The 18,625-nt window shown below is 45.8% G+C and overlaps 2 protein-coding genes across 7 annotated transcripts in view; one reads left to right on the forward strand and one right to left on the reverse strand.

Annotated features, from left to right (window-relative positions):
* Window positions 1-18,625, reverse strand: part of LOC137538339 (solute carrier family 22 member 6-A-like) — a 275,461-nt gene that overhangs the window by 147,022 nt on the left and 109,814 nt on the right. For 3 of the 5 annotated variants that reach the window (XM_068260441.1, XM_068260438.1, XM_068260439.1), the window contains exon 2: window positions 9,052-9,988. In XM_068260441.1, coding sequence (XP_068116542.1) covers window positions 9,052-9,093 — 42 coding nt within the window. In that variant the 5' untranslated portion in view covers window positions 9,094-9,988. Of the gene's footprint in view, window positions 1-1,492; window positions 1,647-9,051; window positions 9,989-18,625 lie in introns of those variants that run through there. The other 2 variants (XM_068260442.1, XM_068260440.1) reach the window with 1 other exon arrangement.
* Window positions 5,586-18,625, forward strand: part of PPP2R5B (protein phosphatase 2 regulatory subunit B'beta) — a 117,642-nt gene continuing 104,602 nt past the window's right edge. Inside the window, exon 1 of one of the 2 annotated variants that reach the window (XM_068260443.1) lies at window positions 5,586-6,730. The gene's annotated coding sequence lies outside the window, so the exon portion shown is untranslated. The remainder of the gene's footprint in view (window positions 6,731-18,625) is intronic. The other variant, XM_068260444.1, reaches the window with a different exon arrangement.

Genomic DNA, 18,625 nt, shown 5'->3' on the forward strand with positions numbered 1-18,625 from the left:
CACCAGAGGAACTGGTGGTAGGAAGATGAAGGGAATTCACCCTGGACTGTGGGTGAATCCCTATAAGCCCAATGGCTCCCTAGGAGAGGGGCCTGGGCTAGGTTGCAGGAAGCCCTGCTGCTAAGTGAACCAACTTGCCCTACTGGATGAGAGATCCTGGCTCTCTACACCCTAGTGGCGGGCTAAAGTAATAAGATACACCGTGCTAGTCTTGGGTGTGAGGAAAGTAGTTACAGCACCCTGGAACTAGCATACATGACATAACATAGAGACAGTTTCCTAAGCTTGGGTGTGAGGTCCGTAGTCACAACACCCTGAAACTAGTCTATAGCATAACATAGCATTGAGACAGTTTCCTAAGCTTGGGTGTGAGGTCCGTAGTCACAACACCCTGGAACTGGTCTAAAGCATAACATAGAACTGACACAGTATCCTAGTCTTGGGTGTGAGGTCCGTAGTCACAACACCCTGGAACTGGTCTAAAGCATAACATAGAACTGACACAGTATCCTAGTCTTGGGTGTGAGGTCCGTAGTCACAACACCCTGGAACTGGTCTAAAGCATAACATACAATGCGAGAATAATCTAGCTCAGTGTGAATTCCCAGGTCCTCCTGGTTCTAACACACTGTGGGATCTGACTGAGGTCTGTGTGCTAACACATAAAGCATTTGCAATGGAAGACAACCAGCAACTGACAAGCAAGCAGAATATATAGTTGCAGGACTCATCTGCCCCGCCCGAGCCACCCAGCCAATGATGCGTCCAGCAGGAATCAGCTGATCGTCCTGATCAGCTGACACTTCCCCTGCTGGTATAAAGGTCCTGACTTCTGGCCCGCGCGCGCGTAGCTCTCCATCCATCTATGTGGACTAACAGACCCAGCCACTTTGGACGCGGGAACAGCCGCTTTGCTATTAGAACATGCGGCGGCTTTTCCGCGTTCTGCCACACTACCAGACGCGTGCCTACGCGTGCAAACCGCCGCGTTGGACACGGAAACAGCCGTTTTGTTGCCAGAACATGCGGCGGCCTTTCCGCGTTCTGCCACACTACCAGACGCGTGCCTACGCGTGCAAATCGCCGCGTTGGACGCGGAATCAGCCGCCTTGCTTTCAGCACACGTGGCAGGTTTTCCGCGTTTTCTCACACAGTGCTTTGTCAAGAGCAGCTACTCTGGTATGCTGGATGTTAAAGCGACAATGGGTGGTGAAGTCCATTGTTCTCCTTGCTCACCCACACACAAAAGCGGCACTATCATCCCTCCTCTATTGTTTAGACACACCAATATGACTGATGTCTAGCTACATATCTGTACTGCATTCAGGCCTGCAGTGGTATTGCAGGATTAAGTTAAATCCAGCATTCAACATCGATTGCAGGCACATTGTGTGTGTGTATACATCTAAAGTAGGAGCTTTAGACAATGAGGAACGCTCAATAGTGTGTTACTGTTTAATACATTTGTAAAAACATTATAAACTGCACTTACAAGATCATGTTTGGATTTGTGCATATAAGCAACAGCCGCTGATCCATTCCTCCTCAACACACATCCTGGAGCCTTTAGACTGATTATGCTAAAGCAGAGCTTCACATCTTATAGTGGTTAAATATTAGCTTCACAATAGTGCTGGAAGTGTTCACTGAGAAGTAATCAAACAGAAGAATCAGAGCAGAAACATACCACGATTACACTTAAGGTACATACACACGGCGGATTTACGCAAACGACCCATCGTTTGGACGTCAAATCGGGCGTGTGTACAGTCTGTCGTTCAGCTGAAGGACAGACTGTACACACGCCCGATTTGACGTCCAAACGAGGGGTCGTTTGCGTAAATCCGCCGTGTGTATGTACCTTAAGTCTTCCTGTGCCATGTACATTCAGTTAACAGGTCAGCTGCATAGTGTACTGGTAAGGCTGTTGCCAGTAAAGAATCTTTGGGCAAGGCTCCCTAATGATCCCGGTGCCCAGAGAGCACACCTTAAGTGGCTGCAGATCTGGCACTTTGAGTCCACTTGGACAAAAACACAATATAAAAGTTCTGTGTTTTGTTGCAACAGATCTTGTTAGATTATATCTTCATGTACTATCATTCCCTGCCTGCTGGTGAAGTATTGAGTTGGACTGCCCTGGAATGCCACCAGCCACCAGCCACCAGCAGCAGAAAGGTAGCCTTTCATTGGGTGAAAGAAGGACTTGTACCTCCTGTTTTGGCCTGTGGGTGGTTCAGTAGCACTTTCTGCAGAAGCACACCACCAGCTGCTTTCTGTTACTGTTTACATGGACTATTTAAGAATTGCCTCTTAAAGAGTAACTGTTAGCCCCAAAAATCAAATTTAAATCTCTATTGCAATGTTTTAATTACTTTGTAAGGGAGCTAAAAAGGCAATGCAGAAGTTAAAAAGCAATCTAATTTTTTTACTGTGTAGCCTTTTCCCCAAGCTCCTAAGGAGGACGCAAAGCCGCATAACAGATACTGCAGAGCATGCAGAGCATGCCCATGTCTGCCCGACCCCCCTCTCCCCCCCAGTACCAGGTGCCGATGTCTGCCCGACCCCCTCTCCCCCCCCCAGGACCAGGTGCCGATGTCTGTCCGCTCCGCCCCCCCCCCCAAGAGCCGATGTCTGTCCGACCCCCCAGGACCAGGTGCCGATATCTTCTCACCCCAACAGCTGACACGGAGAGAGAGCGGGAGCGGAGTACATCTACACACTTCCAGCGCCGCCACCGCAGAGCAGCCGCCGCCGAGTCACATGTGAGAGAATCACGAGCAGGAGAGAGATGCACGGCGGCGGCTGCTCTGCGGTGGCGGCACTGGAAGTGTGTAGATGTACTCCGCTCCCGCTCTCTCTCCGTGTCAGCTGTTTGGGGTGAGAAGATATCGGCACCTGGTCCTGGGGGTCGGATAGACATCGGCTCTTGGGGGGGGGGGCGGGTTGGGGGGGGAAGCGGACAGACATCGGCACCTGGTCTGGGGGGGGGGGGAGAGGGGGTCGGGCAGACATCGGCACCTGGTCCTGGGGGGGGAGAGGGGGGTCAAGCAGACATGGGCATGCTCTGCATGCTCTGCAGTATCTGTTATGCGGCTTTGCGTCCTCCTTAGGAGCTTGGGGAAAAGGCTACACAGTAAAAAAATTAGATTGCTTTTTAACTTCTGCATTGCCTTTTTGGCTCCCTTACAAAGTAATTAAAACATTGCAATAGAGATTTAAATTTGATTTTTGGGGCTAACAGTTACTCTTTAAGAATTGCCTCCTGCTAGTTATCAAAACTGTGTTGCTTCCACGCCTGAGCTATTCCTGTAACTTGTTCCTTTATCTTGTACCCACTTATTTGTTGCCAAACATGTTATTTTGCCTTAACTCTGCTTTGTACCTGCTCCCTTGTACTGTACCTGATAAAACTGTTGGTGAACTTCTTAGCTTGTTCTGCTCCTTTGATGCTATGTATGATTGTATATCTGTATGCTGTACAGGGCAGCTTCTAGGCTAAATTGCACCCAGGGGGAGGAAGTAAAAATTGTGTTCCCCCTCCCCCCTGACGGTGTATGGATTGTGCCCCCCCCCCCCCGTGGTCTTGCGAACACATACTACACCCCCAGTATAGGTAGCCAGGTATGGATGCCTTCAGTATAGGTAGCCAGGCATAGGTGCCCCCTAGTATAGGTTGTCAGACATAGGTGCCCCCAGTATAGGTAGCCAGCTGTAGGTGCCTCCTGTATAGGTAGCTAGCTATAAGTGCCCCCAGTATAGGTTAGCCAGGCATAGGTGCCCCCAGTATACAGGGGAGGACTGGCCAGGGGGGAAGGGGGGAGATTTCCCCCCAGGCTGCCTCTCATTTAATGATTTAGGGCTGGTGCATGGCCTGCTGCATTCAGGTTATTGTATAAGGCAATATGAACCACTAGGTTGGCTGAGGGAAATTAAAGCCCAATTAGCAATTAGAGAGCGGGAAAGTAAATATACACAGCATGATGCAGAGCAGAGGCTTGCCTGGAGGGTCTGTGGGGAAAAAAACTGTCTGCTCTCTTACCATCATAGCTCCCAACTTTCCCTCTTTTGAAGGGACAGTCTCTCTTTGGATATACAGTAAGTGTGTGTGTGGGGACCATTTGGGCTGAGGCTGCCATGAACAAGGGCCTCTAGTTTGAGTTTTCCCCCCAGGCCAAAAGGTCCCAGTCCTGGAGTATAGGTAGTTAGCTATAGTTGCCCCCAGTATAGATAGCTAGCTATAGGTGCCCCCAGTACAGCTTAGTTAGCTATAGGAGCTCCCAGCAGGGCTGGATTTAAGCTTAGCCAACATAGGCCGTGGACTAGGGCGCCTGAATCGCCAGGGCGATTATCAGCCTCGATGAAGTATAGTTCTGCCGGTGAGCTGTGTAGTGTGTGCTGTGCAGCCATGCAGACCCGATCCGCTGCTGCCCTGCTTCAGTGATTGCTGTACAAAGCTGCGGGTGGCTATGGTGGCTGACACCATCCCCACTGTCAAATATGGTGGTGGCAGCATCATGCTCGGGGGGTGCATCTCTTCAGCAGGGACAGGGAAGCTGGTCAGAGTTGATGGGAAGATGGATGGAGCCAAATACAGAGCAATCTTGGAAGAAAACCTCTTGGAGTCTGCAAAAGACTTGAGACTGGGTCTAAAGTTCACCTTCCAGCAGGACAACGACCCTAAACATAAAGCCAGGGCAACAATGGAATGGTTTAAAACTAAACCTATCCATGTGTTAAAATGGCCCAGTCAAAGTCCAGATCTAAATCCAATCGAGAATCTGTGGCAAGATCTGAAAACTGCTGTTCACAAACGCTGTCCATCTAATCTGACTGAGCTGGAGCTGTTTTGCAAAGAAGAATGGGCATGGATTTCAGTCTCTAGATGTGCAAAGCTGGTAGAGACATACCCTAAAAGACTGGCAGCTGTAATTGCAGCAAAAAGGTGGTTCTACAAAGTATTGACTCAGGGGGCTGAATAATTACGCACACCCCACTTTGCAGTTATTTATTTGTAAAAAATGTTTGGAATCCTGTATGATTTTTGTTCCACTTCTCACCTGTACAGCACTTTGTATTGGTCTTTCACGTGGAATTCCAATAAAATTGATTCATGTTTGTGGCAGTAATGTGACAAAATGTGGAAAACTTCAAGGGGGCTGAATACTTTTGCAAGCCACTGTATAAGTGGTAAGGGATATACAGTATATTAAGCATAAAAGTCCTTGTAATTGCAAATGGCAAGATGTATGCAGGGTTTTGTCTTCCCTGCAGAATTCTGCAAGTGCTGATTTATAGAAATGTAGCAATTCCCCCACAGCAGCACAAAATAGCAATACATCTGGATACATCCACAATGCAGGAGCTACACAAATGCATTTATTATGTACACATGTATATTTACACACTCATTCTTCCCCTTTCATGCAGCCACACTGAAGCAGTGACAGCTACCCCTTTAAATCCAGCATGCCTGCAGCCAATGGTTTTATAGAGAAGTGACATCACCCACCAGCAGTGACGCAGACCCTATTATTAATAGGCCAATAGATCTGCTCATTCATGGTCACATGACATTAGGCAGAAGAGCGAGGGGGGAGGAATAGGTTTGGGTTTTGTCATTGTACTGATCCTGCAGCTACAGATAAAGCAAGACTGCTGCTATTGAGGAAGAAAAACAAGGAAATCCTATTAATCTCACACAAGCATTGCATCCGTCTGCAGGCTGGGAACAGAGAGCTGCACATCTTTGTAATTAGAGAAAGACATTTCTATGGATCAAGGACGGGATGGCAGAAAGGAGGGTCATGGGGGCCTAAGCAAAATCCTTTAACGGAGGGGATCCTAAAAGCAGGAGCGTCTGCACTACAGACAGTGGCAGCTGTGCCGGCTTTTTGTTTAATTGCCATCCTGCAGAATTTCTCATAATTACAGGTCCCACTGGAGGGTCTGGGCTTTATTTGAATGCAATGCCCCAGTTGTTTCAGCCTCTTCCACCTGATCCCTTGGGGAAGCAAGAAGGGAAGAGGTGATTGTATCAGCCAAGGAGTCACCGCTAACAAATCTGAAATAACAGTGCTTTAACCTTCCTTTCGCTAAGGGATATTTGCGCCAGTAACCGCTTAAGGAGGAGAAGCACAGAATGGGTTACTTTGGAGTTTATCAGGCCTCGATTCATATTAAAAATTAGGCATGCACTGGTTCAGCAGCACTCAACGCCGGCTGTCATATTCAGTTTCTTGAATAAATTATCCCGCTGGATTCTACAGACCTCATATGTTCCGCCTTCTGTAAACGCATGTTCTAGAGAGAATTCAGCTTCTGGGAATATCGGATGCTGTGTGAAGCCTGTGCATGTATTATTAACTCTATAGTGCACAGAGGTGATTGTCTTTCAGAAACGCTCCATTCTATTGTACAAACCTGAAATCTGGCATAGGAGGCACCTAAGAAGCTGCATGTTGGTGCTATATGGGGCGGCTGTTTTCTTGTTTCATTCCTGAAGCTTATGCGAAGGACTAACTTCTAAGAATCCCGCTGAGAGGTGTAAATTCCCCGCCTCTGTTTTGGAGCACTACAAAGCCACCTGGATATCTCTGCAGCTTTGTGAATTGGCGCTGCTTGATTTAGAAGGATTGCGGCCTAATTCTGCGGGGATTAGTGCAGAGATTGCTTACAGAGAGCATCATAAGAAGAATTCTTGGAGAAGGCACTAACAGGCAAAGGTGGAGCAGTAAGTTCTACCTGTCATGTTGAGAAATGGTTATGGTCTTTTTCTTTTTTTTTTGGTTTACAGTGATTCTGGCATGGTAGAAACAGTGGTGCGGCCATTGCAGACTTTGATTTTAGTTATTCATCCCCTGGCTGCTATGCTCATCGTATGGCCTTTCATACAGTCACCCTAAGCAATCCTGCATTCCATAAAGTCACGCCATGCATGCCTGTTTCCAGGGTCATCAACTTATTGAGACACGGAGGCAGGAGATGAGCATAGAAGCACCCTCAAAATCCATAGTGGCAACTGTCCTGTTTTTAATATGTGAGCGTCTTTCTTATACTTGAAATTAAGGAAAACCTCATAATGTGTGCTAAAATTTTGGTGCTGTAGAATGAATGGAGTATAATGTGTCTATGTTTAGTGTGCCAAATTTCACAAAGGTTTAAACAGCCAATTTCAAAACATATTAGTCATTTGGGCGCTAGTCTAGTTTAGGGGACCCAGCAGGAAACCTCATAGTGAAATTCCACTACGTGATTAGGTGGACAGCACCATTTCAAACTGCTAGGTTTCAGATAGGTTGTAGTAAACTACACCTACGCTATTCAGCCAATGAAAACACTTCATACTGTAGAGCAGGGGTCTCAAACTCGCGGCCCGCGGGCCATTTGCGGCCCTCGATACAATATTTTGTGGCCCTCGCCGGCAAAAGCTTCCTTATAGTTTGCTTCAGTGCTCCCAAGTAATCCGCCGCATCCCCGCCGCTAAACGAGGGCTGCAGAGCCCCCAAATCGCCCGGGGGGGCAATCCGCCGGCATTTCCTGGAAAGGGCAGAGCTTTCAGCTTCAGCTCTGCCCCTCCTGACGTCAATCGCCGCACGGATCGCCGCCTCTCCTCGCCCCTCTCTGTGAAGGAAGAGTGAGAGGGGCGGGCAGAGGCGGCGATGCACCGCGATTGTGAAATTCCTTATGCGGCCCAGCCTCATCCTGACTTTGCCTCCTGCGGCCCCCAGGTAAATTGAGTTTGAGACCCCTGCTGTAGAGGGAGCTGTGACTGGACAACTGTTCCCAATGAGGTTTCCCTGCTGGGTCCCCTAAATTAGACTAGCGCTGTCATCTGTACCATGCAGCAAGCTGGGAAACGATGGAGTAGAGATCATTAATTTGTCCTATAGGAGAAAACTCAGGGAAGCCAAGCTGGCATGAGTCATTTCTATGTCTATGATTGGCTAGTCATAATTATGCATCACTGCTGCTTCATGTAGGCTAAACAGGAAGCAAAGGTGACATTTGGCCACATGATTATGATCAACCAGCCATGACTGTGTGCCCCTGTGGTTTATCCTATTTTGTAGGAGGTATTGATCATTTCTACTGTGGACGCCACATCTCTGTATGTAAGTATTATTTTATGATCAACCTTCATTGCCTTCTACCAAAATAATAAAATATGCTGCTGCAGAAAAGCCTTTAAGAAGGCCAGTACCCTGGCTCTAATGGTGATCGTCTCGCTACAGTACTTCCTGAGTCATTCATCCAGAACAATTTACATATATTAGGTTTTTTTGACTTCCCTTCTCTGCATACTTGTTTCAAGTGACTGAATCTGACAGTATTAAGATTAGCATTACTGAATCCAAGCACAAAGCCTTTTCAGGTGGAGTTCAGCATTGATAGCCTCCATTTTTCTCTGACAGGTTTTCTATATATTTCTGCAGTGATCACATACTAATTTGGAGCACTAGGATAAATACTATGATATAGGACAGGTTCAGTTTCTACTATAAACTATTTCTACATATACACATGGGGTACCTGCTTCAGGGGTTGTTCACACTACGCAACCTATAAAGCAGTACAAGGCCTAGCAATGCATTGCTGCTGTAGTTCCATTCTCTATAGATGAGTGGGAAGGCCTGGGCCCATGTATTGAGGGGCTGCTGGCTGTATGTTTTACAGCACACTGATCTATCCTGTTCTGTTATGGAAAAGTGCATAGCATTTCATGCAAAAGACCTGCCAACAGTGGTTTGGGGACATTGCCTAGCAGCAGGAGACCACACTTCCTGAACTTTACCAGTTAGCATGGTTCCTCCTCCTTGTCATGCCCCCTGTACTCCCACCTTGTGCTCAGGAGGTGGGGGTATTCACCCCACACATGTGTGGTAGGACCTTGGGAGCTCATGGTAAAATCTGGGAGCACCCTTTAATAATAAGGGGCCCCTTACATCTGTCCCCATATAGAAGAAAAGGTTAAATGTAAAATCTTTATTCACAATAAGCCAACAATACCATTTTTTTTAACTATAGCCTTTTTTTAATTCTGCTTAGTTTTACCTTCTCTTCTATAACATTCTTTCTTCTTCTGTATACTTGCATCTTGTGACATCATCGTACTGTATCCTTCTTCTTACATGTTCATCTGAAAGCTTCTTTCTTCTTTAAACTTTTTTATTCTAGTCTTCTGCACTTTTTGTTTTCTATCTGCTTTCTTTTCAAATCTTGCTTGCAGAGTTGCTGGCACATGAGGATCCCCACCGCATAGCCATTGCCACTGCTGAACACCCGCTGCAGCTCCCCGGCCACTGACAAAATCCCCACTGCAGCACTGTCACATCTTCACTGGGAACTGCCACACTAAGTATAGGTATAAGAGAGCCGTTTGCAGAAGCATCTTCCACCAGGGCTCCTCATTGGTTCATTGATTGGACCAGTGCAATTACTCCCTAAAGACATTTCCATTGGTAAGAGGGGCCAGAGCGGGACATTGGCATATAGCATCTTTGAATCTGCTGCCAGGACTCCCCATTGGTCCTTTGATCTAACCACTTTAAATACTTCTCAAGGAGGAATCGGTGGGTAGCCCTGGCGAGCACTGGGTAGCCCTAGTGGAAGTTCCTAATACTGGCCTTCCCTCTCCGGCACCAAAACGACTGCTATTGTAGCCAATTGTCTATTCTTTCCCTACCTAGTATATGATCAGCTACTTATGTAGCTAATCAATTACTAGTACGAAATTGGGTGCCAAACTCACCGCCTGGGAGCCTGATTACTTATGCCTTGTGCATGCACTCACCAATTCCTTCCCCTAAATCACCTGATCCACCCGTATTCCTATTGCAGCTTCCTGCAGCAGTGCTCAGGGCAGGTCATGTGATGCTGTGACAGGGAGATCCAGTGTCAGTGGAGCTGCAGCTGGACTCTAGTGGTGTAAGTGGTGCTGCGGTGGTAGTCAAATGGTGATGCAGTAGTGATCCTTGCGCAGTGCACAACTCTGCAAAAAAAAAGATTTAAAAAAAAATTAGAACAAAAGACTAAAAGAAAATAATTTTAAAGGAGAAGAAATAAGTTTAAAAGATGAAAATACCGGAAAATAGAAGTACACAGAAGATGAAATATAAGATGTAATTATATTGAAAAAGAAAGTAGATTACATAGAAGGAAAAAAAAAAGGATACAGATGGGAGAAATAAAGTTTACTTTGATAAATATTTTATTGTCCTTTTTATTCTGTATAATAATATTTTTACATTTAACCTTTCCTTCTTAATAGGTAGAAGGCCTAACCTGACCTCCCCTCTTTACCAATTTATCTAGGAGGTGAAGGACATCTGAGGGTTCCCTTATGTTTAAAGGGGGCTTCCAGATTCCACCATGAGCCACCACCAAGGACAAAACATGTGGCATTGTTATCCCCACTTCGACAAACACTAGATAGTGATGAGCCCCTTGTTCTTGACATGGACAAGGGGGCTTTGCAAGAAGTAAGAGAGGTTTCTGCCACCTTCTTGCAGAATACCCTGATGTCTTGGACCATGAAGGCTTGTATTGTTCAGGTGTTGGAGGAGGCCTACACTGGCTCAGCCATTTTGCCAAAACCAGTCATGGGGAGGAAAGGATACAGAGGCTTAAGGGTGTGCTTATGTCTTTTTTAGTATCAATAAAATGCTCAAAACAAAGAAAAAAATTGAAACAAAAGAAATCAGTTGAGAAGTGATTTGTGGTGCTGAAGACAGCTCCATAGAAACATTAGAAATCACCCAGCATCTCGCTGTAAGTCCACTTGTAATGCTCAAGGCAATTAGTTTATTGTGCCAGGTGAAGTTAAAACTGCACAGACATTGGGACCCTTAAACTATGACTTGAATCTGCCATTAACTTGTGTTTGATGCCCTGGAGATAGGAAGCTCATATGCAGCGAGTTTTTTTTATCTCCTGAATTTCATCATAAGGTGTCTGGTTTTTCATTGCACATTGCCCATGCTGGAAGCATAATAAGACTGTGTGCAAATTGGCTTATTTTTGTCTTATTATTCTTCACAAGAAGTATCAATAATGACTGAAGGATTAGAGTAGCTGAATACCCAAGTCACATTTGCCTACAGCTGAGATCAATAGAGACAAAGCAGACCTTCCCCATGGTGCTGTTAATACTCATTGAACCTTGTGTGCCGCCTTCCCACACTGTACACGGCTGCTTGACTGTGTTTGTAGCTTGTAGTGGAAGGACCACTGTGATCAGCAAAAACAGTTAAGTGTACTTGGGAGGTCATAGAATCCATTCAGAAAAGTATCATGTGGGAGGTCTGCTCTGGGTTAGTCTCACTGACTGCAGCCAGAGGCAAATCAGTCTCAAGTGAATGTCTACACCAGATTTAGGTTGCATTCACAGCTAAAATGTCACACATCTAGATGGTATTGTTCCTGCATTCGCATGTCCTTGTATTTCTAATTCATTTTGCATATATTTGCTGCCTGCTTGTCAGAAATGACACTTCCTGCAAGAATAACCTGCACAAATTAAACAGCACAGCATTTATGTGTTTCAAACCACACCAATTGGGTTCTGCTAGTGATAAGACGTGCAACAGAGTGCATTACTCTGCTCTATACCAATATGCCCATGATGTGATGGAAAGAAAGATGCAGGAGTATTCTGCAAGTATAAAGATTTGCACCAAATATACACATGGAAACGTCTGCAAAGTGGAAGGGCCCTAACTGAGTTCTTCACAGAGTCTGAACAGAGATATTAGGAAATTTCTTAACCACTTCCATCTTCCTTTTTTTTTTTTTTTTTTTCGCTGCAGTGCTAAACAATATGTGCTAAAAGAGGAACTAGAAGAAGGCTACTGCCTTATAACACTGCCATTTTCCACAGTGCTTACAGTGTGTATAGTCTTGTCACAAATTGTCCCTCAGAGAGGCTCAATGTCCATCATATGTCCATCATAGACTAAAGGGGCCCATACATTGGTCGATTTCAGCCTTCGATCGATTGGAAATTGATTGCTGATCGATTCACCAATTGATCGATTTGCGGCCGATTTCGATCAATTTGATCTGTCTGACAGGATGGAAAATTTAGGTCGATCTGCTGCTGGTAGCAGATCGATGGCCCATAGAGTTGCACTGGATCTAATGGTCCAATAATGGATTTAGATAGATTTTTCAATAGATTACCAATAGATTTCATTCTGAAATCTATTGGAAATTTGTTCCTAGTGTGTGGCACACATCAGATAGAGTCCTGTCAGATTAGACTTGACAGGCATCTGACAGAAATCTATCTGCTGTAAATCTATAAGTGTATGGCCACCTTTACTAGGCTAATTTGTTTTTGTTTTGGTGAGGGGGGTGGGGCAATTAACTTATCTGTATATTTTTGGGATGTGGGAGGAACTCCATCCTCTATAATAAAACCCCCGTGTCTCTGCTTTCCGTGTGTGTGTCCCTGCATTGGCGCTACTGCGCATGTGCCGCAGGGACGCCCTTTGGACAGGGAGCAGGACAGGCCAGGGGGCCGCCGGGCGGGTGTGTGTGCGCGCACGCATGCGTGCTTACTGTGCATGGTGGTGGCGATCATATGGGAGGGGAGGAGAGGGGAGGAAGGGGGCATTCCAACACAGACCTAGAGCCCATTTTTAAACGGGCTTAGGTCTACTAGTTCAGATAATATTCTGGTCCAGATTTAAGCTAGACTCAGCTCTTCAAGACAAGAGTGTTCTCCACCATGTCACATTTGAGTTTAATTTTGAACTTTCGTAAATTTATGGTAGCATAGAAGACTACAGGACAACCAGGACACCTAGCCAGCACACCGTGTACTTTAAAGAACAACTGAAGTGAGAGGAATATGGAGGCTGCCATATTTATTTCCTTTTAAGCAATACCAGATCCTTCATGCATCGGTAAAGTCTAAACAAGCATGCGGCAAATGCAGTGACATGTTAGTCAAATATCTGATCTGTATGCTTGTTCAGGGCCTGTGACTAAAAGTATAAGAGGCAGGGGATCAGTGGGATAGCCAGGCAATGTGCATTGTTTAAACGGAAATACATATGGCAGCCTCCAAATGCATCTCACTTCAGTTATCCTTCACAATTATTGCCTCTGTTCACAGCTAGCAAAGGCTTTATTTAAGAGCAAATGGTAGGCTCCCATCATTGCCAACATATATAACTCTATGGGTATTGCTAGCCTGTTGGTCACTCTAGGTCACATGATGTAAATATACTATAAGAAGCCACTAACATGAGAAAATTCCAGTGTACGATTTTGTATGATGGCAATGATTGATAGTTACCCTCACTCATTTACAGAAATTCCAGTAGTAAACAGTAGCTTTGTTAGCTGTGAGTAAGTTGCAGTTTTTTAGTAAATACACTGCAGGACAGAGGCCCAAAATAAGAGTCATGAACAAATTTGAATTCAAATAGCTAATATAGGAGATATGAAACTGGTTTACCCCAATTGTTTTACAACTTTGTGAAATGAAAATGTGATTACAACCAACACTAGCTAAGAGTTAAGCCCATTTCAAGAAAAGAAAATACTGTATTGAGTTTTGCACAGTGTGATAAGGGGCTAGTCAGGGGTGTCAAACTCAAATACAAAGTGAGCCAAAATTGGACACTGGGACGGCCCAACCTCAACCTCTAGTGGCCCCCTTCCTCCCCTATACAGTTCCCTAGTGTCTAACGCCCCCTTCCCTCCCCTATACAGTTCTCAAAGGTCTCTAGAGCCTTCCTCCCACCCCTATACAGTTCCCTGGTGGCTAATGGATCCCCTCCCCTACACAGTTCCCTGGTGTCTAATGGTCCCCTCCATCCATTAAACCCCCTATACAGTTCCCTAGTGGTCTCGTGGCCCCCCTCTCCTCTTATACAGTTCCCTGGTGTTTAGTGCTTTTCCCCTCTCCCCATATGACATTCCTGGTGATCATTCCTTCACCTCCGGTATAGCTTCCCTGGTGGTCTACAGTGGGCCAAACAATGCAAAGTGAGGAAACCACTTGCAGGCCAAATTTGATGACTCTGCACACTAGATTTGGCCCACGGGCCGGAGTTTGACATGCATGGGCTAAATAATTTTTGGATTTTATTGCTGTCTTGTGTCTTCATTTGTGAGATTTGCCATCTTCCCTGTACAGATAAGATGTGGTGAAACCTTTCCCAGGTTGACAGAGAATGCAGTGAACAAAACATTTTGAGTGGAGAAAAGTGGAGAAAAGTTATATTCCCTGTGTAGTCTTTACGGCTGTGCTTCATTTTTCCTCTCCCATGACTACCTATTTTACTGTTAAAGCTCCACAGTGAGGTGCAGCATTAGATCAATTGTCAAGTAACAAACCAATGGGTCAGCATACACATTTCCCCAAAAAACAAGTAGAAGCATATTCAGCAAATTATATCTAGGATGATATTTTTGCCAAGTAACACTATTAGCATGTCAAAGTGAAAGACCAGACCAACAGTGCAGGGCAGGCCCAAATATAGACAAAAACCCATTATGGTATTCCTGTGACAGACTGCATCCCATCACAGCCTCATAATAACAGACAGCACCCATGTAGCAGACTGCATCCCATCACAGCCTCATAATAACAGACAGCACCCATGTAGCAGACTGCATCCCATCACAGTCTCAGAATAACAGACAGCAGCCCAGTAACAGACTGCATCCCATCACAGCCTCAGAATAACAGACAGCAGCCCAGTAACAGACTGCATCCCATCACAGCCTCATAATAACAGACAGCAGCCCAGTAACAGACTGCATCCCATCACAGTCTCAGAATAACAGACAGCAGCCCAGTAACAGACTGCATCCCATCACAGCCTCAGAATAACAGACAGCAGCCCAGTAACAGACTGCATCCCATCACAGCCTCATAATAACAGACAGCACCCATGTAGCAGACTGCATCCCATCACAGCCTCAGAATAACAGACAGCAGCCCAGTAACAGACTGCATCCCATCACAGCCTCATAATAACAGACAGCACCCATGTAGCAGACTGCATCCCATAACAGGCTCAGAATAACAAACAGCAGCCTAGTAACAGACTGCATCCCATCACAGCCTCATAATAACTGAAAGCATCCCAGCCTCATAATAATTGACAGCACCCATGTAACAGATTTAATCCCATCATCACAGCCTCAGAATAACAGACAGCAGCCCAGTAACAGATTTCATCCCATCATCACAGCCTCAGAATAACAGACAGCAGCCCAGTAACAGACTGCATCCCATCACAGCCTCAGAATAACAGACAGCAGCCTAGTAACAGACTGCATCCCAGCACAGCCTCATAATAACAGACAGCACCCATCTAACAGACTGCATCCCATCACAGCCTCATAATAACAGACAGCATCCCAGTAACAAACTTCATCCTCTTACAGCCTCAGAATAACAGGCAGCACCCATATAACAGACTGCATCCCATCACAGCCTCAGAATAACAGACAGCAGCCCAGTAACAGACTGCATCCCATCACAGCCTCATAATAACAGACAGCACCCATGTAACAGACTGCATCCCATCACAGCCTCATAATAACAGACAGCAGCCCAGTAACAGACTGCATCCCATCACAGTCTCAGAATAACAGACAGCAGCCCAGTAACAGACTGCATCCCATCACAGCCTCAGAATAACAGACAGCAGCCCAGTAACAGACTGCATCCCATCACAGCCTCATAATAACAGACAGAACCCATGTAGCAGACTGCATCCCATCACAGCCTCAGAATAACAGACAGCAGCCCAGTAACAGACTGCATCCCATCACAGCCTCATAATAACAGACAGCACCCATGTAGCAGACTGCATCCCATCACAGCATCAGAATAACAGACAGCACCCATGTAGCAGACTGCATCCCATAACAGGCTCAGAATAACAAACAGCAGCCCAGTAACAGACTGCATCCCATCACAGCCTCATAATAACTGAAAGCATCCCAGCCACATAATAATTGACAGCACCCATGTAACAGATTTAATCCCATCATCACAGCCTCAGAATAACAGACAGCAGCCCAGTAACAGATTTCATCCCATCATCACAGCCTCAGAATAACAGACAGCAGCCCAGTAACAGACTGCATCCCATCACAGCCTCAGAATAACAGACAGCAGCCTAGTAACAGACTGCATTCCATCACAGCCTCATAATAAAAAACAGCACCCATGTAACAGACTGCATCCCATCACAGCCTCAGAATAACAGACAGCAGCCCAGTAACAGACTGCATCCCAGCACAGCCTCATAATAACAGACAGCACCCATCTAACAGACTGCATCCCATCACAGCCTCAGAATAACAGACAGCATCCCAGTAACAAACTTCATCCTCTTACAGCCTCAGAATAACAGGCAGCACCCATATAACAGACTGCATCCCATCACAGCCTCAGAATAAAAGACAGCAGCCCAGTAACAGACTGCATCCCATCACAGCCTCATAATAACAGACAGCACCCATGTAACAGACTGCATCCCATCACAGCCTCATAATAACAGACAGCAGCCCAGTAACAGACTGCATCCCATCACAGTCTCAGAATAACAGACAGCAGCCCAGTAACAGACTGCATCCCATCACAGCCTCAGAATAACAGACAGCAGCCCAGTAACAGACTGCATCCCATCACAGCCTCATAATAACAGACAGCACCCATGTAACAGACTGCATCCTATCACAGCCTCATAATAACAGACAGCAGCCCAGTAACAGACTGCATCCCATCACAGCCTTTTTGATTGTCTAGTCTTACCACGTCTCTTTAGTATAGGGGCCAACAGGTAGTGAATATTGTGAACAAATTATATTGTTTATGCAAAGTCTTATGCTACATATAAGTGGTAAGATTGTAGTATTAAGATTGTATTGTGTATGGCCAGGTTAAGATAAAGAAAAGTCAATTGGAGGAGTGGGGTGTAGCTGTTTTTGGGGTACAGGGATATATGGAAGCAAGATATATATATATATATATATATATATATATATATATATATATATATATATATATATATATATATATATTATGGAATATGCTGTATATTCCAATATATGGAAGCAAGGCTGTGTTACTATTAAGCATATGATATATGTGTATTTGGACCAGGGCCATGCAGAGGATCCTCAAGGGGGTGGTGCTCAAATTTGAAAAAAGTGCACTAATCAATCAATCAACTGAACAATTGTGCTAAATTGTGTATGTAATACCTTCTCTCCAGAACACAGTATTAGGCAGTCTTACCCCCCCCCCCCCCTTTTCTTTATAGCAGTATCAGGCAGACTTTGTGTTTGTGCCTCCTTCCAATCAAATCTTTTGGTGCCACCACCCTCAAATCAGCAGTGGTAGGTGCCCACTGTTAGATGTCGGCACAGACTCACCTTTTATTACTGGGACCTCTGTCCCGCTTGATCAGCACCCAAGCTTCTTTTCAGGCAAAGAAGAAGTGGTTGCCAATGTGCAGTGGTTGGTAAGCATTAGTAAGTGCAAAACTGCAGTTAGTGCCAAGGTGCAGTGAGTGCCCAGATGCAGGGGGTGGTAAAATGCAAAGGTCCAGTTTGTGCTGATGTTCCAAAGCACAGTCTGTGTCAAGCTGCAGTGGGTACCAAGGTCCACTTTGTATTGGGTGTTTATTTGCAGTGGATGCTAAGCAGTATTGTAATGAGTAGCAGATAGTGATAAACAATAGTGGGTGCCATATGAGTGCTAATAGGTACAGGGTGCCATGTGAGTGCTAATTGGTTCAGGGAGCCATGTGAGTGCTGGGTACAGGTCAAGAGTGGGTACTGGGTGTATGTAGGTGCAGTGGGCAGGACATGAGTGAGTAGGGAGTGCCATGGGAGAGTACTGAGTCTCATATGGGTTCGGACCAAGGGTGGGTACTGGGTGATATTTAGATGCTGGCCATGGATGGGTACTAGGTGCATATAATGGCTTGGGAACTTAGTACCGTGTGAGTATTGTGCCATGTGGGTGTTGATTATGGGGGTATAGGGTGTCATGTGGGTCCTAGGTGCAAACACTAAGTTCCAAGTGGGTACTTGGAGTAAGCACATTGTGCCATATGGGTGATGGGTGCTGACTAGTGGGGTATTAGTAGTAGTCATGTGGGTGCTAAATACAGATGCTGGAAGCCATGTGGGTTCTGGGTGCTGGCACAGGGTGTCATGTGGATTTTGGCTGTATGGGTGGGTATCAAGCATCATGTGAGTGTTGATTGCAAGTACTCAGTCCCTTGTGAGTTCTGAGTGCATGTACTGGATGTCATGTGAGTGCTTGGTATTGGTACTGGGCACCAAGTGGAAGCTTGGTGCAGCTGGAACTACTGCAGATGAAACATGTGGGTGTTGGGTGCAGGTACTGGGTATCACATAGGTGCAAATACTTTGTGCCATGCCTGCACTGGGTTCTAGTTATGGGTGGGCATTGTGTGACATGTGGGTTCTGCGTGCAGGTACTTCGGGTGCTAGTACTGCTTATTTGGGTGCAGATAGTGGGTGCCATGTGGGGGCTGTGTGCAGGTGTGAGTAGTGGGTGCCATGTTGGGACTGGGTGCAAGTACAGTGCCATGTGGCTGTAAGCACTGGGTGCCAGCTATAG

This window comes from Hyperolius riggenbachi, chromosome 11 (genome assembly GCF_040937935.1).
Source record: "Hyperolius riggenbachi isolate aHypRig1 chromosome 11, aHypRig1.pri, whole genome shotgun sequence".
NCBI lineage: Eukaryota > Metazoa > Chordata > Amphibia > Anura > Hyperoliidae > Hyperolius > Hyperolius riggenbachi.